General features: G+C 42.3%; 1 protein-coding gene across 3 annotated transcripts in view; it reads right to left on the minus strand.

The window, feature by feature from the left end:
- The window catches only part of ZMAT3 (zinc finger matrin-type 3), a 34,174-nt gene extending 18,776 nt beyond the window's left edge, over positions 1–15,398 (minus strand). For all 3 annotated transcript variants that reach the window (XM_028146639.2, XM_028146638.2, XM_008142317.3), the window contains exons 1-2: positions 15,207–15,398; positions 9,871–10,197 (exon numbers count right to left, since the gene is read on the minus strand). In XM_028146639.2, the coding sequence (XP_028002440.1) occupies positions 9,871–10,140 (270 nt within the window). In that variant the 5' untranslated portion in view covers positions 10,141–10,197; positions 15,207–15,398. The remainder of the gene's footprint in view (positions 1–9,870; positions 10,198–15,206) is intronic.
- Positions 15,399–19,520: the final 4,122 nt, after the last annotated feature.

The raw sequence follows: 19,520 nt of genomic DNA on the forward strand, positions 1-19,520 counted from the left end.
CCTGGAACCAGAAAAAGGACATCAGTAGGTAACTGGTGAAATGTAAATAGTCTGCAGATTACATAATATTGTTATCAGTATTAATTTCCTGATTTTGATAACTGCATACTAACATTTGGGGAATTGGAATGAGGTGCCTGCAAGAATTTTTTGTAGTGCCCTGGCTGGTTTGGCTCAGTGGATAGAGCATCGGCCTGCATACTGGAGGGTCCCGGGTTCAATTCCAGTCAAGGGCATATGCTCAGGTTGCGGGCTTCATCCCCACTGGGGGGCATGCAGGAGGCAGCCAATCAATGATTCTCATCATTGATGTTTCTGTCTCTTATCTCCCTCTCCCTTCCTCTCTGAAATCAATAAAAATATATATTTTTTAAAAATGTTTTTGTACTATTTTTGGAACTAGTTTATATGTTAAAAGTTATTCAAACTAAAAAGTCAATAAAACAAAACTTGCTCAAAGCCACAAGTAGATGGCAGAGCTGGGGACAATCTGGTTCCAGAGCCCATGCCATCATGCTCTACCTGATCCCAAGACAACTCAACTGTATTAGGATTATCTCAGGTACCAGAACTGTTCTCAATGTCTTACACATACTAACTCATTATCGTCATCATCTTTTCATGAGGCATAGAGAAGTTAAGAGATATTTCCAATATTATACATCTAGTAAGTAGTAAGACTACATACAATCTGACCCCCAAGCCCATGATTTCATGTTCTTAACTAATATCCTATAAAACAGATGCTAGAAAATGTAATAATAAGAAATCAAGAGATTCTTTAATATTAAAGATAAGATTGTCCAAATTTTAAAAAAATCAATACAGGGTTAGAATTCTAGAATACCTCTCAGAAAATTTAAAAAAAGAAATCAAGGAAGGATAAAAGAGAGAAGAGATAATCAATATAAAGAATCCACCCTGCTATTCCAAGATAGGCCTAATAGAATTACCTGGAAAAAGAGATAAAATATAGAGAAGAATATTATTGGATAAACAGTATGAAAGAAAATTCCCCAGAGCTCAAGAGAAAGGAGTACGCAAACTGACAGGATCTACTAGTTCTAAGCAGGACAAATGGAAGAAGATCCAGACCTAGTCGCATCCATCACTGTGAAATTCCAGGTAACAAGGATAAAAAGGAGAGACTAAAAGCTTCCAGGAAGAAAAAAGAAAGAAAAAAAGAAAAGAAAAGAAAAAAAAGAAAGGAAAAGAAAAGAAAGCCCAAAATTAAAGTAGGTCACCCACAAATCTATCAAATATAAAGGCACAATGCAAACATTTTCAGATATACAAGGGCTCAGAAAAATTTATTTCCCAGGTACTCCCTCACTTTATTTTTAAAGCAATGTGTTGTAATACATTTACATTTATTCTTTCTTCCTCTGTAATGTGAAGATGTACTCAAACAAAATAATATTTTTTTAAAAACCCACATGTATATTTAGAAAATAGTAGCCCAAGTGAGAGAGCAAGGAAGACAAGTCCAAAATTGAGAGCCGTGCAGCAAACAGAAGGGGGCAACCAATTGAAAATGGAGCAAGTAGAAAGACTGATAAGAAAAGGGCATTCCACACAACAGACAGTGTGATTGAGAATCTGAAGGGGAAAATAAGGATATGGTAATGATACATTATGTAAGAACAAAAAGGGAAAAAAAGAAAGGCAATGACAAACTCTAGGCAACACAGAAAGCTACACAATTAAGTCATATTCCAAATGTGAAACAACTAGTCCAAATAAGAACAGGAAATAAGTGGGTTTCATGACGACAAATGAAAGGGATTGTAAGCAATAAAAAGAAAGATTATAAAGCTAGTAAATGGTTTTTTAAAAAGGCATAAGATTCAACTACTCTGTCTGTGGTCTGGCCACTCTCTGTCTCACTGCTTCACTAATAAACTCTCCTTCATTTCAAACTCTAAAAAAAAGGCATAAGATTCTTCTCCCTATTTTTTAAAAAGTTATCAGAAACTCAAGGAAAAAAAAAAAAAAGACTATTTCCAAGTTATAATCCACATAGGAAGTAAACTAAAATAGATTTTGAGCAACGGGTGCCATTCAAGAAAGGGTTATCCATCTGAACATCTCTTTTGAGGAGCACGAAATTGACAAGAAAAAAAATTCTACGGTGCCCTAATTTAAATTACAGCAGGTCCGTGGGTGGAAAGAAGAGAGGAAAGGCTAATCAGTTAATAGCTGCAGGCCAAAACCCACACAAGATGACTTACACTTCTGAGTGTATGTTGAAAATTAGAATTAACACCCTGGTGGCTATTTCCACAATTATTTAAAGAGGACAGCCTGGCACCACCAACCACTAGGTACCTCCGCCTCTTGCTTACATGTGAACTTTACAGACTTGCCTACCACCAATCCAAAAAGAGCAAACAGTCTTCCTCAGGGTCTATGTACTTAGCCCAGAACTAGCCCCACTTCACCTCCTCTCGCCCCCTTTATCTACAGCCAGCGCAAATTCAACTTACATTTTCCTTCCCCAAGTTCATCGTGCGAAGCAGCCCCTTCAAACCCTGGACGGTGGTCACACTGTCTTCTCCATCTAGCCCTGCCACAAGTGGTGTAGACAGCTTACCCCTAGCACCTGTTCCTCTTCCTGGCTAGTGTGTGTGTGGCTCAAGCTTTTGACTGTGAACGTTAACAGAACCGTTAACATTGGAAACACAGAGAAGGACACGGCTTCATAGTGAACAGTATCTCCCTCCTGAGATTAATGCAAAAGCTGAATGTGGACGTTCAACAACTGGAATCAACCTGCCAACAGAGCAAGAAAAATTTGATTATCAAATAAGCAGAAATGTGATCAACCTTGACAGTGTCAAACTAACACGACAGTCAACCCAAGACGGGAGGTAGAAAGGAGACGAGGGAAGAAAAGGTAGGAGATGGGTGAGAAAGGGGAAGGACATGATTACAGCTTTCCATTAGAAGTGCTTTGATCTACAGGTGTTATTTTGAGTGAAATAAGAATTGTAAAAAGGCAAATGACCAGGGGCAAATGCTACAAAGAGGTCAAGTGAGAAAGAGCTAGATTTGGCTAGAAAGGGCCATTTCATTAGAACGCTGGAATGGAAACCGGAGTGCAGTGGGCTGGGGAATGAAAGGGAAATGAAGACCCACAGAGGACAATTACACCCAGCAGAACTCTAAGGATGGGAGGGAAGAAGAGAAAGGAAGCTAACAAGAGAGACTAAAAGGAAAGGGAAGGTTGCTGTTGCTCTTTTATGTATATGGAAAAAAAGCTTTAAGCCTGCTTTTAATTTGATCAAGGTGGAAAAGTGATAACAGGTGATGAAATACAGAGTACAGGGCACATAATCACCCTTGTCTGGAAGAAAGGATAACTATTATTTAGAAATAAGAAAGGAGGTAGGGGTGGACTGGGATGGCAGGCAGGAAGCTGGTGAGACCAGCTAACAGCAGGATCAGAGAGAGCTTCTGTCCCCGAATGAGGTGTATTCTGACCATCTCAGTCCTCTGCAAGTTCATTTGGAAAACAATCAGATAGGAGAAATTTTAAAACATAAAAATTAGCTGAGATTAAAGTTGCAGAGCATGCCGCCCAAACCTGAGTGATCAATGTTAAAATGTATGTGCCAAAATCAGTACTTTAAATTTGGGGGTAACATCTAATTACACTCTCTGAATTATGAATTATGATCACTACACTCAGCATCATAATGCTAGAACTACTTTTTTAACTGTGTTCTTTCTAATTAACCTAATATGATAGGTCATTTGGCTACCAAATATTACAAATAGAAGTTGATGTTTATGACAAATTTTAGAAATGTACTTTGAGTAACTAGTACTTTTTGAAATTAATATGCAAATTAGCAGGTAAATTGGCTGACTTTCTTTCAGACTGTGGATGCCTTAGCAAAATTTACCCATGCTTTTTGCTTTCTTAAAATTTTTGTTAATGACCTTCCAGTCTAAAGTGGTTCTTTGTCGATGTATTTATGCTGCTGAAAGCGTTGTGTTACTCCATGCCAGAACTGCCTTAAGTAATCTGGAGCCTATAGATTTTAATATAATAAAGACATGTTTTTCCTCCAAAGATTTTATTTCAAATCAAGATATAACTAAAGCCATAATTTTGGGACTGCAAAAATAGGTAACCTTATTAAAAAGAAAAGGACAGCTAAGGGTATTTTGAAGCAGACTGACCGGTTTAAGAAGTTCTGGAAATAAAAATAAATCTGTGGTAATGACAGATACACACGGGTACTGCTAAGGCAGCCCCAGCTGGGGAACACCAGCATGCCAGGGAAAGTTTCCATTGTTCCTGGAACATGATACAATCCGGACTTCAGTGTAACACTGTTCAAACCAGACTGCGGATTGTTTACAATACCCTGGGCAATTTGAAACTTTGTGATTTCAACAGTGGCATCAACTCACTAGAATGTTTTGGGTAATGTGATCACAGTGATTTAGCACATCCCAAATCGCAGTGATGTATTCCTAGCTACCACCACTGACCCCTTTATCTCACACATAACTGAAATAATGAATTGCAGTCTTGGAACAACTCTATATTAAAAATTACAAAGAAGGTTTTTAAAGTGGAAATAAAACTTTACTTTCATCATCTCATCAACCCACCTTATTCTATTAGTCTACAACCATTGCCATTCTGCCTATTCCAGGTTCTAGTAAGCCTTACTCATTGGTCTTACTCTTGCCTTTGGTAGCCTTTTTTAATCACTGCCTGTTTTTGTGTGTGTTTTTTCAGTTGATTTTCTTATTTTTAAATTACAGTTGACATTTTATATTAATTTAATATAAAATATATATTAAATTCAGCCAAAACCGGTTTGGCTCAGTGGATAGAGCATCGGCCTGCGGACTGAAAGGTCCCAGGTTCAATTCTGGTCAAGGGCATGTACCTTGGTTGCGGGCACATCCCCAGTGGGGGGTGTGCAGGAGGCAGCTGATCGATGTTTCCAACTCTCTCTCCCTCTCCCTTCCTCTCTGTAAAAAATCAATAAAATATATATTTAAAAAATAAATTAAAAAAATAAAATATATATTAATTTCAGGTGTACAACATAGTGGTTAGACATTTATATACCTTACAAAGTGATCCCCTAGATAAGTCTTATACTCACCTGACACCATGTATAGTTATTACAATATTACTATGTTCTCTATGCTGTACTTAACATCCCCATGACTATTTTGTAACTTCCAATTTGTACTTCTTAATCCCTTCACCTTTATCACCCAGCTCCCCAACCCTGCCCACCCATCTGGCAACCATAAGCTTGTTCTCTGTATCTATGAGTTTGTTTTTGTCTTGTTTTGTTTTTTCAGATTCCACATATAAATGAAATCATACAGTACTTGTCTTTCTCTGCCTGACTTATTTCCCTTAACCTTTATCTTCTAGGTCCATCTATGTTGTCACAAATAGTAAGACTTCATTCTTTTTCATGGCTAAGTAATATTCCATATACCACATCTTCTTTATCCATTTGTCTTTTGACTGGAACATTTAATCCATTTATATATAAAGAAATTATAAATAGGTATGTAGTTACTGCCATTTTTTGTTTTAATTGTGTGGTTTTTTTTTAATTGATTTTACAGAGAGAGGAAGGGAGAGGGACAGAGAGATAGAAACATCAATGAGAGAGAAATATTGATCGGCTGCCTCATATATGACCCCTACTGAGGATCAAGCCTGCAACCCGGGCATGTGCCCTGACCAGGAATCAAATCAGGGACCTCTTGGTTCATAGGTCGATGCTCAACACTGAGCAACACCAGCCAGGCTGTTTTAATTGTTTTTGAGGTTCTTTGATATTCCTCTCTTATTATCTTACACTCTTCTTTTGTATGTTGATGACTTTCAGTAGTATTGTATTTGGATTCCTTCCTCTTTATTCCTTGTATATCTCTTGTAGATGTTTGCTTTGTGGTTACCATGTGATTCATATGTACCATGCTATGCTTATAGCAGTTTATTTTAAGTTGATGGTTGTTCAATTCAAATACATTCCATAATCACTACCATTTTTACTTACTCCATATTTATGTTTTTGTCATTATTTTTTACTTCTTTTGTGTATATGTTTTGAGTATCCTTTAATTTACTATTTTAATTACACATTATCTTCCTACATTTTTTACCTTTTAACTTTTGCACTAGCTTTAGTGTTGGTTGATCAAGTGCTTTTATTATGTGTGTGCCTTTGTTAGTGAGAATTCTTTTTTCTTTGTGATATTTTCTTCTGTTTCTTAAAAGAACTAATTAGAAGTGAAGAATAAGCCAAAACTGGTTTGGCTCAGTGGATAGAGCGTCGGCCTGCAGACTGAAAGGTCCCAGGTTCGATTCCGGTCAAGGGCATGTACATTGGTTGCGGGCACATCCCCAGTAGGGGGTGTGCAGGAGGCAGCTGGTCGATGTTTCTCTCTCATCGATGTTTCTAGCTCTCTCTCCCTCTCCCTTCCTCTCTGCAAAAAAATCAATAAAATATATTAAAAAAAAAAAAGAAGTGAAGAATACAACTGAAATGAAGTATACATTAGATGGAATCAACAGCCGATTAGAAGGCGCAGAGGATCAAATCAGTAATTTGGAAGGCAAGATAGCAGAAATCATCCAATAAGAAGAGCAAAAAGAAAGAAGAATCCAAAAAATGAAGATACTTTAAGTGACTTCTGGGACACCATCAAATGTAACAACATTCAAATCAAAGGGGTACCAGAAGGAGAAGAGAGACAACAAGGAACTGAAATCCTATTTTTAAAAATAATGACAGAAAACTTCCCTGACTTGGTAAAGGAAATAGACACAGAAGTCCAGGAAGCACAGAGTGTCCCAAACAAGAAACTCAAAGAGGTCCACACTAAGACACACTATAAATAAAATGTCAAAGTTTAAAGACAAAGGAGAATCCTAAAGCAGCAAAAGAAAAGCAGTTAGTTATCTACACGAGAGCTCTCATGAGACTGTCAACTGATTTCTCTGCAGCAACTTTACAGAACAGAAGGGATTGGCACAAAATATTCTAAGTGATGAAAAGCAATGACCTACAACCAAAATTACTCTTCCCACCAAAGCTATCATTTAGAATCAAATGACAGATAAAGAGCTTCCCAGACAAAAAAAAAGCTGAAGGAGTTCATCACCACCAAACCAGTATTACAAGAAATGTTAAATGGGACCTTTAAAAATCACTGCCAGTTTGTCGTACCCTTTGTGTAGCCTTTGACGCATCTTTCCAGCTAACATTTCTATGCTTTCCTTCTACATTCATTCACCCGTGCTCTGTTTATTATTCTGATTCTCTTTGATCCACATTCTCTCATCTTGAGCATTTCTGTCTTGTTGAAATCCAGATCTCACTTCTAAGATTAGCTTTCTTCTCTGCTCTCCTAATGAAATTGCTCTGTACTTTTATATATTAACTGCTTGCCTTGTTTCTCTGTAAAAAAAATATTTCCCTCTTTAAGAAATACCAATAATATTGGTTTCTTTCAAATCTTTGCTTCTACGCTCTTAGAAACATGCTAGTATTACACCCAAACTTTTCATTTTCTATTAAATTCTACTTTCTTAAGACCCACTTGCTACTTCTTTACTCTATATTTACTCTAGTTCTTGGCTGCTTAAATTGTCCCCTATGATAGTCTGTCCTTTCTCTTCCAACTTTTCCACTTAATAATTCTGATTATTGAGAAATTTACCAAATTTTACTTCCTTTTTCTTATATTTTCTAATTTATGTACTCACTGTATGACTGACAGAGCTGCAATTACATATAATCACTAATGTTGTCAACTAAAAAGTTCAGAGCACAATACACAAATATAGACTAAATTTAAAAAAACTAAATAAATGCTGATTCTGTTTATCAACTTTAAACCTTATAATTCAATGACCCTGCTCAAACTGAACTCTCTCTATGTATAACCAGAAGCATCCATCACTATCTATAGAGATATAAAATGATATTACGAGGGGGAAAAAGGCAGGAGGTATAGGTATAATCCATGCACACATATTAAATTACACATTGCCCAAGAGTTTTCCCTCATAAAAGTGAACAAGTCTTCTTTAAAGACTTGGGTTTTGCTTCCAAGTTAATGATTTAGTAGGGACTTTTACAGCTAAAAATCAAAAGTTTAAAACCCAGGTTTGATTTTTCAAAGTAAGTCTTAGGCTATAAAACTGAACATTTCCCCAGAATGAACGAAGAGGAAAACTAACACTGAGTTTTAGGTTTTAGATGGATCATCCTAACAGACTCCACTTGAATGATAAAACAGGCAAAGGAAGACCCTGTATCAAATCAAGGTGGTGGGAAGTGGTACACAGAGGGAATGAGAGCAGGGATTGGGGCAAAGGGAAAAAATCCTATATAATAAAACCCTAATATGCAAATCAACTGAAAGGTGGAACAACTGGTTGCTATGACGCACACTGACCACCAGGGGGAAGACGTTCAACGCAGGAGCTGCCCCCAGTGGTCAGTGCGCTCCCACAGGGTGACCGCCGCTCAGCCAGAAGCCGGGCTCACGGCTGGTGAGTGCAGCGACAGTGGCGGGAGCCTCTCCCACTTCTGTGGCAGCGCTAAGGACCCCTCAGAGGACATCCCCTGAGGGGTCCCGGACTGCGAGAGGGTGCAGGCCAGGCTGAGGGACCCGCCCCCAGTGCATGAATGTTGTGCACCAGGCCTGTAGTATAATAATAAAACCAGAAGATGCCTTTATGAACCAATGATGACATGTGCCAAGATCTGAGAAATCTAATTAACTCAACTCTCTGCACCTGTGGGAAAAACAAACCCAAACAAAGAGAACTCCAGGGAAGTAACATATTATCCCAGAGAAAACAACACACCATCAAAATAGTGATGCAGTCACAAGGTGATACAATCATCAGTCTTTAGGATCAAAACAAAACAAAGGCTTACAGGCAGAGTAAAAAAAACTTGAAGTTGGAAAAAGTTATAGTGGCACGACAGAAAAAAATGCCTGTGTAAGTCATCTTTCTACCATATGGACTTATTACTGCAAACATTCATGGAGAGAACAAATAGTCAAATCAGTGATGACCCAGAAGACATCTTTCCATTCAGTGGCATTTGGCCTCAATTGCCTCAGGTCTCTTTTCTCCAACAAAGGAAATTATATTATTTTAAACAGGTAACAATCTAGAATAGAAAGAGATATTGTACCCTCCCTTTCTAGCCTAAATTTAATTTTCTATTTGTCCTTTAAAACCGTCTTTTCCACTAGCTATGCTACATGGAGGTGAAAGCTTTAAATCTTAGAAATGATTATCAGTTCACGCTGACAGGCTAAAGGAAATCAGAGTATGCTCCTTACCAATGAAGGGTAAGGCTCAAGACTCAAACGTCATTTTATTCTCACTACAGAAGATACCTGTGTTGTCCTCAGCAGTGACAGGATTTATAAGAAGAGTCAGAGGTTAAAAAGGAAAAGCGGATTCACAGAGATAAGCTTGAACCAATGCAAATTGTACTAGCTGGGAGAGGATATTTATAAGACGAATTCTTCCAAGCAATTTTGACACCAAACTGAGTTTGGTACATCATGTAACAAATATCTGTTCTCCCTGGGATCACAGGTTTGTTTACCAACATAGACGGCATGGTGCACATTTGCTTACGACAGGTAAGCTATCAAACACCACACAGCTACGTATAGGAGGCTTAAGATCCCATTTTATGAAAAAACAATGCTTTCTTTCAAAGTAGGAACGTTATACTTTTAGTCAAACTTAGTTGTTCACTAAGCCATCTTGATCAACTCTGAAATGGGCACAGCCCTAAGATGCTCGCCCACTAAACGCCCGATTTTCTTTTCTTCCCTTACCTGATAATGAGCCTGGGCTTGCTGCGCTGAGTTCAAGGTGACATTGCAGAGTTTGCAGTAAAGGGGCTTACACAGATCCTCCAGGGTAGAGTCTTGCTCCCCTGCCTTAGGTAACTCTTCTTCCCCGGCCAGAGGTAAGGAAGCCTCCTGCACAAAAGGCCTCTGCGGTGGGTGCTGCAAGGTTCCTGGAGACCTGGCGGCCACTGACATAGGAGGAGAGGATGAGGGCCGTTTAGGCAGAGGGAGCCCGGCGTGTTGCAAGAGGATCATTGGGTAGAAAAGCCTTGGGCATAATCCAATGTGCGCGGAGAAGTTACGTCTTCACATCTGAATCAAAAGCAAAAGCATACTCACTTAAAAATGTGACCTCAGCACTACGACATGTAAAGGACCACACCACCTGACCCCTTCCTCTACTTCTCTAACCCTTCTCGGCGTTACCCCTAACCGCCTCATCCAGCAGACCTCCCTTCTGTTAATCCCCATTGACACGACGCTCCTCCACGGAACACAGGTTTATAGATTTGGCTTTGTTTTGCTTGGCACAGCTCCAACTGCGGTCCCTCTGGCCCTTGAACATTATTAATAGCACTGCATCCATGACTAATTAAATCTAAACATCACATGGCTGATATGGACATCAAAGGTCACCTAGTCCAGACCCCTTCCCTCAGGCACACTTACCCTTAAACACTCTTGATAATCACGCACAGACAAAATTCCACCAGCTAAGAACCTGAGCAAATGTCTACTTTCCATCCGAACTGGTCTTTCATCCAAATTAGATATATAAAAAAAATAATAATAATGAAATAAAGAGTCCTTAAAGCACCTCTAGAACTAGCTAAAATATCAAGGAACTCTAGGAATAACTCGGAGTTACCATGTGACAAAAATAAATAGAAGTGTACCTTCTGGGGGAAAAAGTGTACCTTCTGATCAACTATTAATACTTAAAGGGTTGAGCCAATGACTCCTCGCAGCAGAGGCTGCAGACAGCCTGTAGGGCATGCAGCCACAGATGTGCTCTGCTTGGAATATACACTGTTTCGTTTTGCTTTCATTTTTTAAATTGAATTAGTCATCAACATTTTTAAAAAAAAATCAAGACACTCATGGCTTCTCTCTCTTTTTTTTCTTTCTCTCTTTTCTTTTTTTTTTTTTTTTTTTTTTGAGAGGGAGAGGGAGAGAGAAACATTGATGTGAGAGAGGAACATCGATGGGTTGCCTCCCAGTGCACCCCAACAAAGATTAAACCCACAACCTGCCTGTGTGCCCTGACTGGGAATCCAACCCGCCACCCTTCGGTGCACAAGACGACGCTCCAACCAACTGTGAGCCACACTGGCTAGGGCAGTGGCTTCTCTTGAAAAAAGGACAATTTGGCAACACTTGGCACATGGTCCTACCTGGGCAACAACAGCTACTAGTGCTGAAAGTACAGTGTCCCTGGCAGCCACGCCTGCCTTCTCCAGGCCACCTCAGCCCCCACTCAGCCTGCTGCCTGTACTCATGTTACTTGCCTGCCCCTGGAGGCCCTTGAATTTAGGACCTCACTTCATATAGCCTTACCCTACATTCATGAGTCCCCTCTGAGAATGTTTTCTCTCTCCCTATCGGTAAATTGCCTGCATAAAATAATGTATCAAGTAAAGGTGCAATAAAGTAGTGGAACACACTACCACAGCCCCAATATAATTCCGGTTCCCCAGTCTTTCAGTTATTGCTTTTCCCCTTCTTATTAAATAACTGATAGTCTCTACTCTGTTTCCCTCAGCAAAGGCTCAATATGTTCCAATCCCTCTTCAAATTTATCCATGATTTCTCTTGCCTCCTACCCAGATGGCATCTTCTAATCCTGAGTATCTCAAAATAACCTACAGTACACACTTTGAGTTTCCATGATTCTAATCCAAATTAAAAATCTTTATTTCAAAATTCACTATTCCTTCCACTCTCTATTATTAAAAATCTCTTTTCTTGGTCAATAGAATATGGCTATTTTAAACTGCTGAAATTTGCCAGCTACTATAGAAGTGTGTACATTTTATGACAATGACAGATCTATGAAAATTAACTAAGTTTTGAAAAGTTAAAAGTTTCTATTAGCATATTTAATAAGTATACACAGGTGGAAACTGCAATCAAGTAAAAACCTTTTACTAAAGTCAGGGTCTTGAGGCAGCAAAGAATATCAATGCAATGGGGAAAGAATGTACTTAAGAGCAAAGTACATAAATTATTAGTCACTAGAGGCCTAGTGCACGAAATCCATGCACCGGAGGGTGGGGTGTCCCTCAGCCCAGCCTGCACCCTTTCCAATTTGGGAGCCATTGAGGGATGTCCGCTTGCCCGTTTAGGCCTGATCCCTCACAATCCAGGATTGCTGGCTCCCAAATGCTTGCCTGCCTGCCTTCCTGATTGCCCCAACTGCTTCTGCCTGCCAGCCTGATCACCCTCGAACCACTCCCCTGCCAGCCTGATTGATGCCTAACTGCTCCCCTACCAGCCCGATTGCCCCTAACTGCCTTCCCCTGCAGGCCTGGTCACCTCTAACTGCCCTCCCCTGCAGGCCTGGTCCCCCGCAACTGCTCTCCCCTACAGGCCTGGGTCCCCCCCAACTGCCCTTCCCTGCAGGCCCGGTTGCCCCCAACTTCCCTCCTCTGCCAACCTGGTCACCCCTAACTGCCCTCCCCTGCAGGCTTGATCACCCCCAACTGCCCTCCCTTGCAGGCCTGGTCCCTCCCAATTGCCCTCCCCTGCTGGCCTGATCACCCACAACTGCCCTCCCTTGCAGGCCTGGTCCCTCCCAACTACCCTCCCCTGCTGGCCACCTTGTGGCAGCCATCTTGTGTTCACATGGGGGCAGCCATCTTGTGTGTTGGAGTGATGGTCAATTTGCATATTACTCTTTTATTAGATAGGATTATTAGATAGGATAGAGGCCTGGTGCACAGGTAGGGGGCTAGCTGGTTTGCCCTGAGGGGTGTCCTGGATCAGGGTGGGGGTTCCCTTGGGACATGGGGTGGCCTGGGAGAGGGGCCTGTGGGAGTTTGCAGGCCGGCCATGCCCCCCAGTGACCCAAGCGGAGGCCCTGGTATCTGGGATTTATTTATCTTCTATAATTGAAACTTTGTAACCTTGAGTGGAGGCCTAGGCCGGCCAGGGTGTGCAGAAAGCTTGACTTCCTCCATCGCCAGGGGCAACTCAAGCCTCCTGCTCTCTCCAGCTCCGTGGCTGTCGCCATTTTTGTTGGGATTTATTTATCTTCTATAATTGAAACTTTGTAGCCTTGAGTGGAGGCCTGGGCTTGCCAGGGTGTGTGGAAAGTTTGGCTTCTTCCATTGCCAGGGAAACCCAAGCCTCCTGCTCGCTCTGTGGCCGCAGCCATCTTCGTTGGGTTAATTTGCATACTCGCTCATGATTGGCTGGTGGGCATGGCTTATGGATGTAGCAGAGTGATGGTTAATTTGCATATTACTCTTTTATTAGATAGGAAAGTATTTAACAATATTTCTCATTAATCATAACATTTAGAAAAACAATGATGTTATTTTATTCTTAAGCAGAAATATGCTGTCCATATCTCTAGAAACATAAAGAAAAGCAATACAGCCCTGGCTGGTTTGGCTCAGTGAATAGAGTGTCAGCCCACAGACTGAAGGGTCCCGGGTTGGATTCTGGTCAACGGCATGTAACTCGGTTGCAAGCTCAATCCCCAGCCCCCACCTGGGTGCCTACAGGAGGCAACCAATCAATGTTTTTCTCACATCGGTGTTTCTCTCAGTCTCTCCCCCTCCCTTCCATTCTCTCTAAAAATAATCAATAGAAAAATATCCTCAGGTAAGGATTACCAGTACAGAGACACAGTAATACCAAATTGCCATAAACAAGTTGCCAGTTCAGAAGAGAAATGGTGAAGGAGGGTGTCAAAACATCTGGATAAAGGAAATCAGCAATATAAACAGAAAAGCAAATGCTATAAATTGTTTAGACATGTCTGGACTTGTTTTATGGACACTCACTCCCACTTGAGGAAATTTGGGCACATGTCTCCTAGTGTTGCCTAACAGATTTCCATCAAAGGCCCTTCTCAAAGCACAGAGGTACAAGAGACCCGTTTCCAGCGCTGATAAAAATCTCCCGAGTTAAATGCTCACCAAATATAGACTTACCCCGTTATCACATTTTATCTCTATAATGTTCAAAGAATAGCTATTATTTGACCAAAATTATTTTTTGTAATAGTCAACAATCAAAATGATAATGTCAACTTCCAAACAGAATGCATGACAGTTACATCAAGTGTTACTACATTGGCAAACGGAAATTAGCATAAAGTATAAATCTAAAAGAAATAAAAGCATGCCTTCGGTGAAAGCATGAATGGTGGATTATAGAGAGACCAAAGCTACTGCATTCGATTAAAAGAAACCAACTTGGTGGCTGATGTAAATAAAATATTCCTCAGATCATAAAAGCCACTCAATGTGATGCTTAAGGTGGCATAAATGAAGGGTTTATGGCAGTTAATGTCCCGGTTTGGAAGGGGGTATGGAGACAATAAAGAAAAATCAAAGCTTCCGGGTGGACCCAGTTTAAAGAAAGGGAATGAATGATCACATAACAGTTTTCATGATTGGACTGGGGCCTACTCTCCACGGACTGTTTCAAAGCTAATCACTTTCTTGTTTCGAGAAAGCTACGGAGGAAAGACCACCGTGTAAAGGAACAGGTTCCTGAAACCTCAGCAAACTAGGAAAGTCTCTAATTGGGAATCCTGGACCTGAGGGAAAGGCGGTGAGCATTATTTGGAGGTCAGCAGAACGCAGCCGGGGCTGGGAGAAAAACAGAAAAATAACCAGCGGAGGCAAGGTACATCCTCTTAGGAAGACTCAAAGGAACGCAAGAATCTGGGGGAGAAGAGGCCTTGGTGAACGGGCGAGCCTCCGCCAGTCTCAGCAGTGACGGTGCCTAATCCTAGGGCCCCATTTGCACATTTGAGTCAAAGCTACATATGCTTCAGCATCGCCCACATATACCTTCCATCCCTGCCGTGCATGCAGGCACCCGAGCGCGCACACACGCACCTCAATCCCTTAAAGGATGCCATCACGAAAGATGGAATCCCGGGCTCCCACGAGGCGGGGGCCGGCGCGAGAGCCAGGCGGCTGCACGCCCCGCTCATCCAAACAGAGCACGTGAGAGGCTCAAAAACAACCCAAATAAATAAAAGCAGCGCACGCCCCTCACGTGGAGGGCAGGTGGAAAGCCCGCAGCCCCCAGGACCCCCGAGTCCCCCGGCTCCTGGGGTCGCCCGGATTGCCCGCACTCACCGGAACCTCCGGGACGCGCCGAGAGTCTGGGCGCCGCGTCCGCCCGGGTCGCCCGCCGCCGACCCCCGCTGCGCGCCCGGCCGGCCAGGCTCAACCCCGCCTCCCGCCGCACAACTTTCTCAGCTGGCCCCGCCGAGCCCTCTCCGCAGCTGAGGGCTGACTCAAAAGTCAGTCCAACCGGACCCACAGGGAAACAGCTGCAGGAAGTGACTGCGGAACCGGGAGGCGGCGGAGGAGGAGACTGAAGGCGCCGGCCCGGCGTCGCCACTGCGCATGTGCCCGGCGGAGCACGGCGGCGGCCGCGGCGGCCGCGGCTCCAGACACCGAGGTGCGCGGGGTGAGAGGTGGACCGGTGCACCCAGGAGCACTGGGCGGGAGTGGGGAACAAAGGCGGGAGTCAGGGGGAGCAGGCCCCACCGTCGGCCTCAGCGAACAGGTCCTGAGAGATGTTCATCACAGACCCTGGAAAGTTGATTCCGATCAGAAGCCCGGGCACAGCTTTTGCACCATTCAGCTGCTGTCATTGAGACGCTAAGCGCTTTCATTCCAGCTGCGCCCTCAGTCTGTGGGCTGCGGGCTAGGGAGGCTGAGTGGAGCTGTTAAGGGTCCAGGACCCTTTAAACTACAACAACAGAACCTTCAAACTGCACCCCTCCCCAGGATGGAGGAAGAAGAGCGTGGCTGCGGACTCAGGGGTCTCAGTCACACAAGAGCGCGCGCGCGCACACACACACACACACATACACACACACACACACATGCACTTGCCCGATCCCCTTACACTAGCATGGGCAAGAAATAGGAAGACTTTCTCCTGAGCCCTGGAGCCTGGTCTGCAAGACAGGAAAAATCAGTAAGAGACTGGCTAACGCTAGCATGTCACACGTTCTCATAGTCAACTTTGACGCCTTCAGGATTGATACTGAGATAGAAGCTGAGGAAATTCTAGCTCTAAAATTCTAATAATTTGTAAATGCTCCCATTAGGAAGATTTGCTGGGGGGAGGGGGGTTATTGTGGTAAAATGTAATTCATCATTATCATTTTACGTGTATAGTTCAGTGTCAGTATGTTTACTTCGTTGTGTGCTTCTTTTTTTAATCACTAGTAAAAATGTCAAGGAGATCTAAGTATAGCAAGATAGACCCTAGTAATAGGCAAACTACTGCAGGAAATGAAGGCTGTTTCTTTGTACGACTTCCCACAAACCAGATTGACTTTTCCAGAAATGACTTCATAAACACAGTGATTGTTTAGCAACCATATACACCCAGCTAGTGTCCACAGGCCATTTGGGGAGAGTAACCCATCATGCCTAAGTAAAAAACAAAATTTTTCTCAATTGATTCTCCAACTGTTTATATATACACAGACTTTAGTATCAAAATTAAAAATGGCCACATTGTTTCTTTAAAAAATAAATGCTGCCCATCTGGCATGACTCAGTGGTTGAGCGCCGACCTATGAACCAGGAGGTCACGGTGTGATTTCCAGTGGGGATATGCCTGGTTGCTGGCTCAGTCCCCAGAGGGGCGTGTTGGAGGCAAACGATCAATGATTTGCTCTCATCGTTGATGTTTCTATCTCTCTCTGTTCCTCTCTAAAATCAATAAAAACATTTTTTAAAAAATAAATGCTGTTGAAATCTACTCTCCCACCCTTTTTCTGCATGGTCTTTAGCCACTTCACAGTCCACACCCTTTAACCACGACCACAAATGGGCTTGCCTTTCCAACCTGACCTCCCACCAGTCTCTTGACATTGAACAAAACAGTCACATTTACTTACGGGCTCCATCCATGCCAGTCACTCACCTGCCTCTGTGAGTTAGATCCATCAGCAGCAAAAGGCTTTGCCCCCATCCCTGCATTTCCAAATCCAACCTATCCTCCTAGATGATGACTCATCTGCCCTATAAACTCCTGGACTGTAGGAAGGATACATGTCTTGGAGTTTTCAAATTTTATGTTTCATTGTTTCGTGCCATTTTGTATGTTAGTATAAAGATCTGAAATATTCACTGAGGCACCCCACCCGATAGCTCTGCACACGCACATACACATTTCCATGTCCTCTACCCCTAGTCGTTCCTCCTCCCAGAGAGCTAGGGCATGGCCTTCCCTGCCTCAGGGAAAAAGAAGAATGCAGTTCTCAGAGGTTTGTTTAGTAGACATATGGAGCTCATGGCAGTGACAGCGGTCTCATAAGTCAGACATTTTGGTTTGGAATAGCTGACTTCATGAGTTTAGCTCCTAAAGAGCTGAAAGAAAAAAGAAATGTATTAGTCCATTTTGCTGTAAAAGTAAACAACTCTGAAATCTTATGGCCATGAAAGTTTATTTCTTGCTTGGATTCCATGCTATGGGGCAGCTCATGGGTCTTCTTATTCCAGGTCCAAGACTGAAGAAGCAGACACAATATGTGACTTGACAATTCTCCTGGCAGATGGGAAGAGCCAGAGAACTGTGGGAAATGTGAGCACTCCAAGCTGCTTCTCCAATGGGTCATGGCATGCCCACTCAAATCCCATTCACCAAAGCCTTTCACATGGTCAAACCCCAAGTCAATGGAGAACTCTACTGCCTCTGTCGTCAAACCACATGGCAGTGAGCATGGATTATAATGTTTTTCAGGGTGCTGATGGCGGTGGTGGGGTTAATTGTAAAACAATAATGTAGTCTGCCACAAACACAGGGGAACCAATTTTCTCACTCTAGAGGTATTGGCGTGTATCCCCAAGAAGAGCCTGTACCTCCCCCCACCTCCAGTCCCTGGGATTACCTTCTTTTGAAAGAAGCTATGGAGATAGAAATTTTAGAACCCCAGATGTGTTATAAGGTCTGAAGACAGAGTCCAGCTAATGAGACTCAGTGGTTGAGCATTGACCCATGCACCAAGAGGTCAAGTCACATGCCCGGGTTTCAGGCTCCATCCCCAGTAGGGGATGTGCAGGAGGCAACTGATAGATATTTCTCTCTCATCAATGTTTCTATCTCTCTCTCCCTCTCCCTTCCTCTCTACAAATCAATAAAAATAAAAGATCTGAAGACAGAGATAGAGATCTAAGCTCTATCCCTAGGGTGACTAGGGAATCAGAAAAACAACCAAGGTCCTAAGGTTTCTCTCTAATAAGCTAACAGAGAGTAAAATGTTTACATAAAGTATTTGGGCATGAAGAGCCAGAGGAATATGCCAAAACCCATCCAAGATTTAATATTTATGGCATTAAAGACCATTCAAAGGGGCTGAGAGAGGACTGTAGAGGGTTGAAGGGCCTAGACATCAGAATAAGGAAGGACAGAGCTGAGTCCATAGATCAGTGATCCAAACACAATGGAAACATGAACATTAACTTCCACACTGAGACTCCGCCCCATCCAAGCTGAGCACAGAAGCTCTCCCAGTGGAGACACAGCTGATCCTCACAGCCAATTGGCCTGGAGGTCAACTCCACCCAGTGATACTAACAACAATCTAGGCTTAACTACAACAAGACTGCACACACAGCCCACAAAGGGGCACACCAAGAGTGTCCATCTCAGGTAAATGGGGAGGCTGAGCCACTGGGCCCTGCTAGGACACCTAGCACACAAAGCCACTCCATCAACTCAGGGAAGCAGCTAAATGTAGAGACAAAGAGGCAGGTCCCAAATGAAGGAAATGGAGGATAGAAAACGAATGGACATAGAGTTCAAAAGCACGGTTATAAGGTTTTTCAAGAATTTCCTAGAAAAGGCCAATAAATTTAACGAGACCCTAGAGGATATGAAAAAGGATCAACTAGAAATTAAGCATACACTGACTGAAATAAAAAATATTATAAAGAGACCTAAAAGCAGACTAGAGGATCACAAAAATCAAGTCAAAGATTTGGAATACAAAGAAGCAAAAAACACCCAACCGGAAAAGAAAAAAAAAATAATCCAAAAATATGAAGATAGTGTAAGGAGCCTCTGGGACAACTTCAAGCGTACCAACATCAGAATTATGGGGGTACCAAAAGAAGAGAGAGAGCAAGATACTGAAAACTTATTTGAAGAAATAGTGACCTAAAACTTCCCCCACCTGGTGAAAGAAATAGACTTACAAGTCCAGGAAGCACACAGAATCCCAAACAAAAGGAATCCAAAGAGGACCACACCAAGACACATCATAATTAAAATGCCAAGAGCAAAAGACAAAGAGAGAATATGAAAAGCAGCAAGAGAAAAACAGTTAATTACCTACAAGGGAGCACCCATACGATTGTCAGCTGATTTCTCAACAGAAACTATGCAGGCCAGACGAGAATGGCAAGAAATATTCAAAGTGATAA

This window comes from Eptesicus fuscus, chromosome 3 (genome assembly GCF_027574615.1).
Source record: "Eptesicus fuscus isolate TK198812 chromosome 3, DD_ASM_mEF_20220401, whole genome shotgun sequence".
NCBI classification, from domain to species: Eukaryota; Metazoa; Chordata; class Mammalia; order Chiroptera; family Vespertilionidae; genus Eptesicus; species Eptesicus fuscus.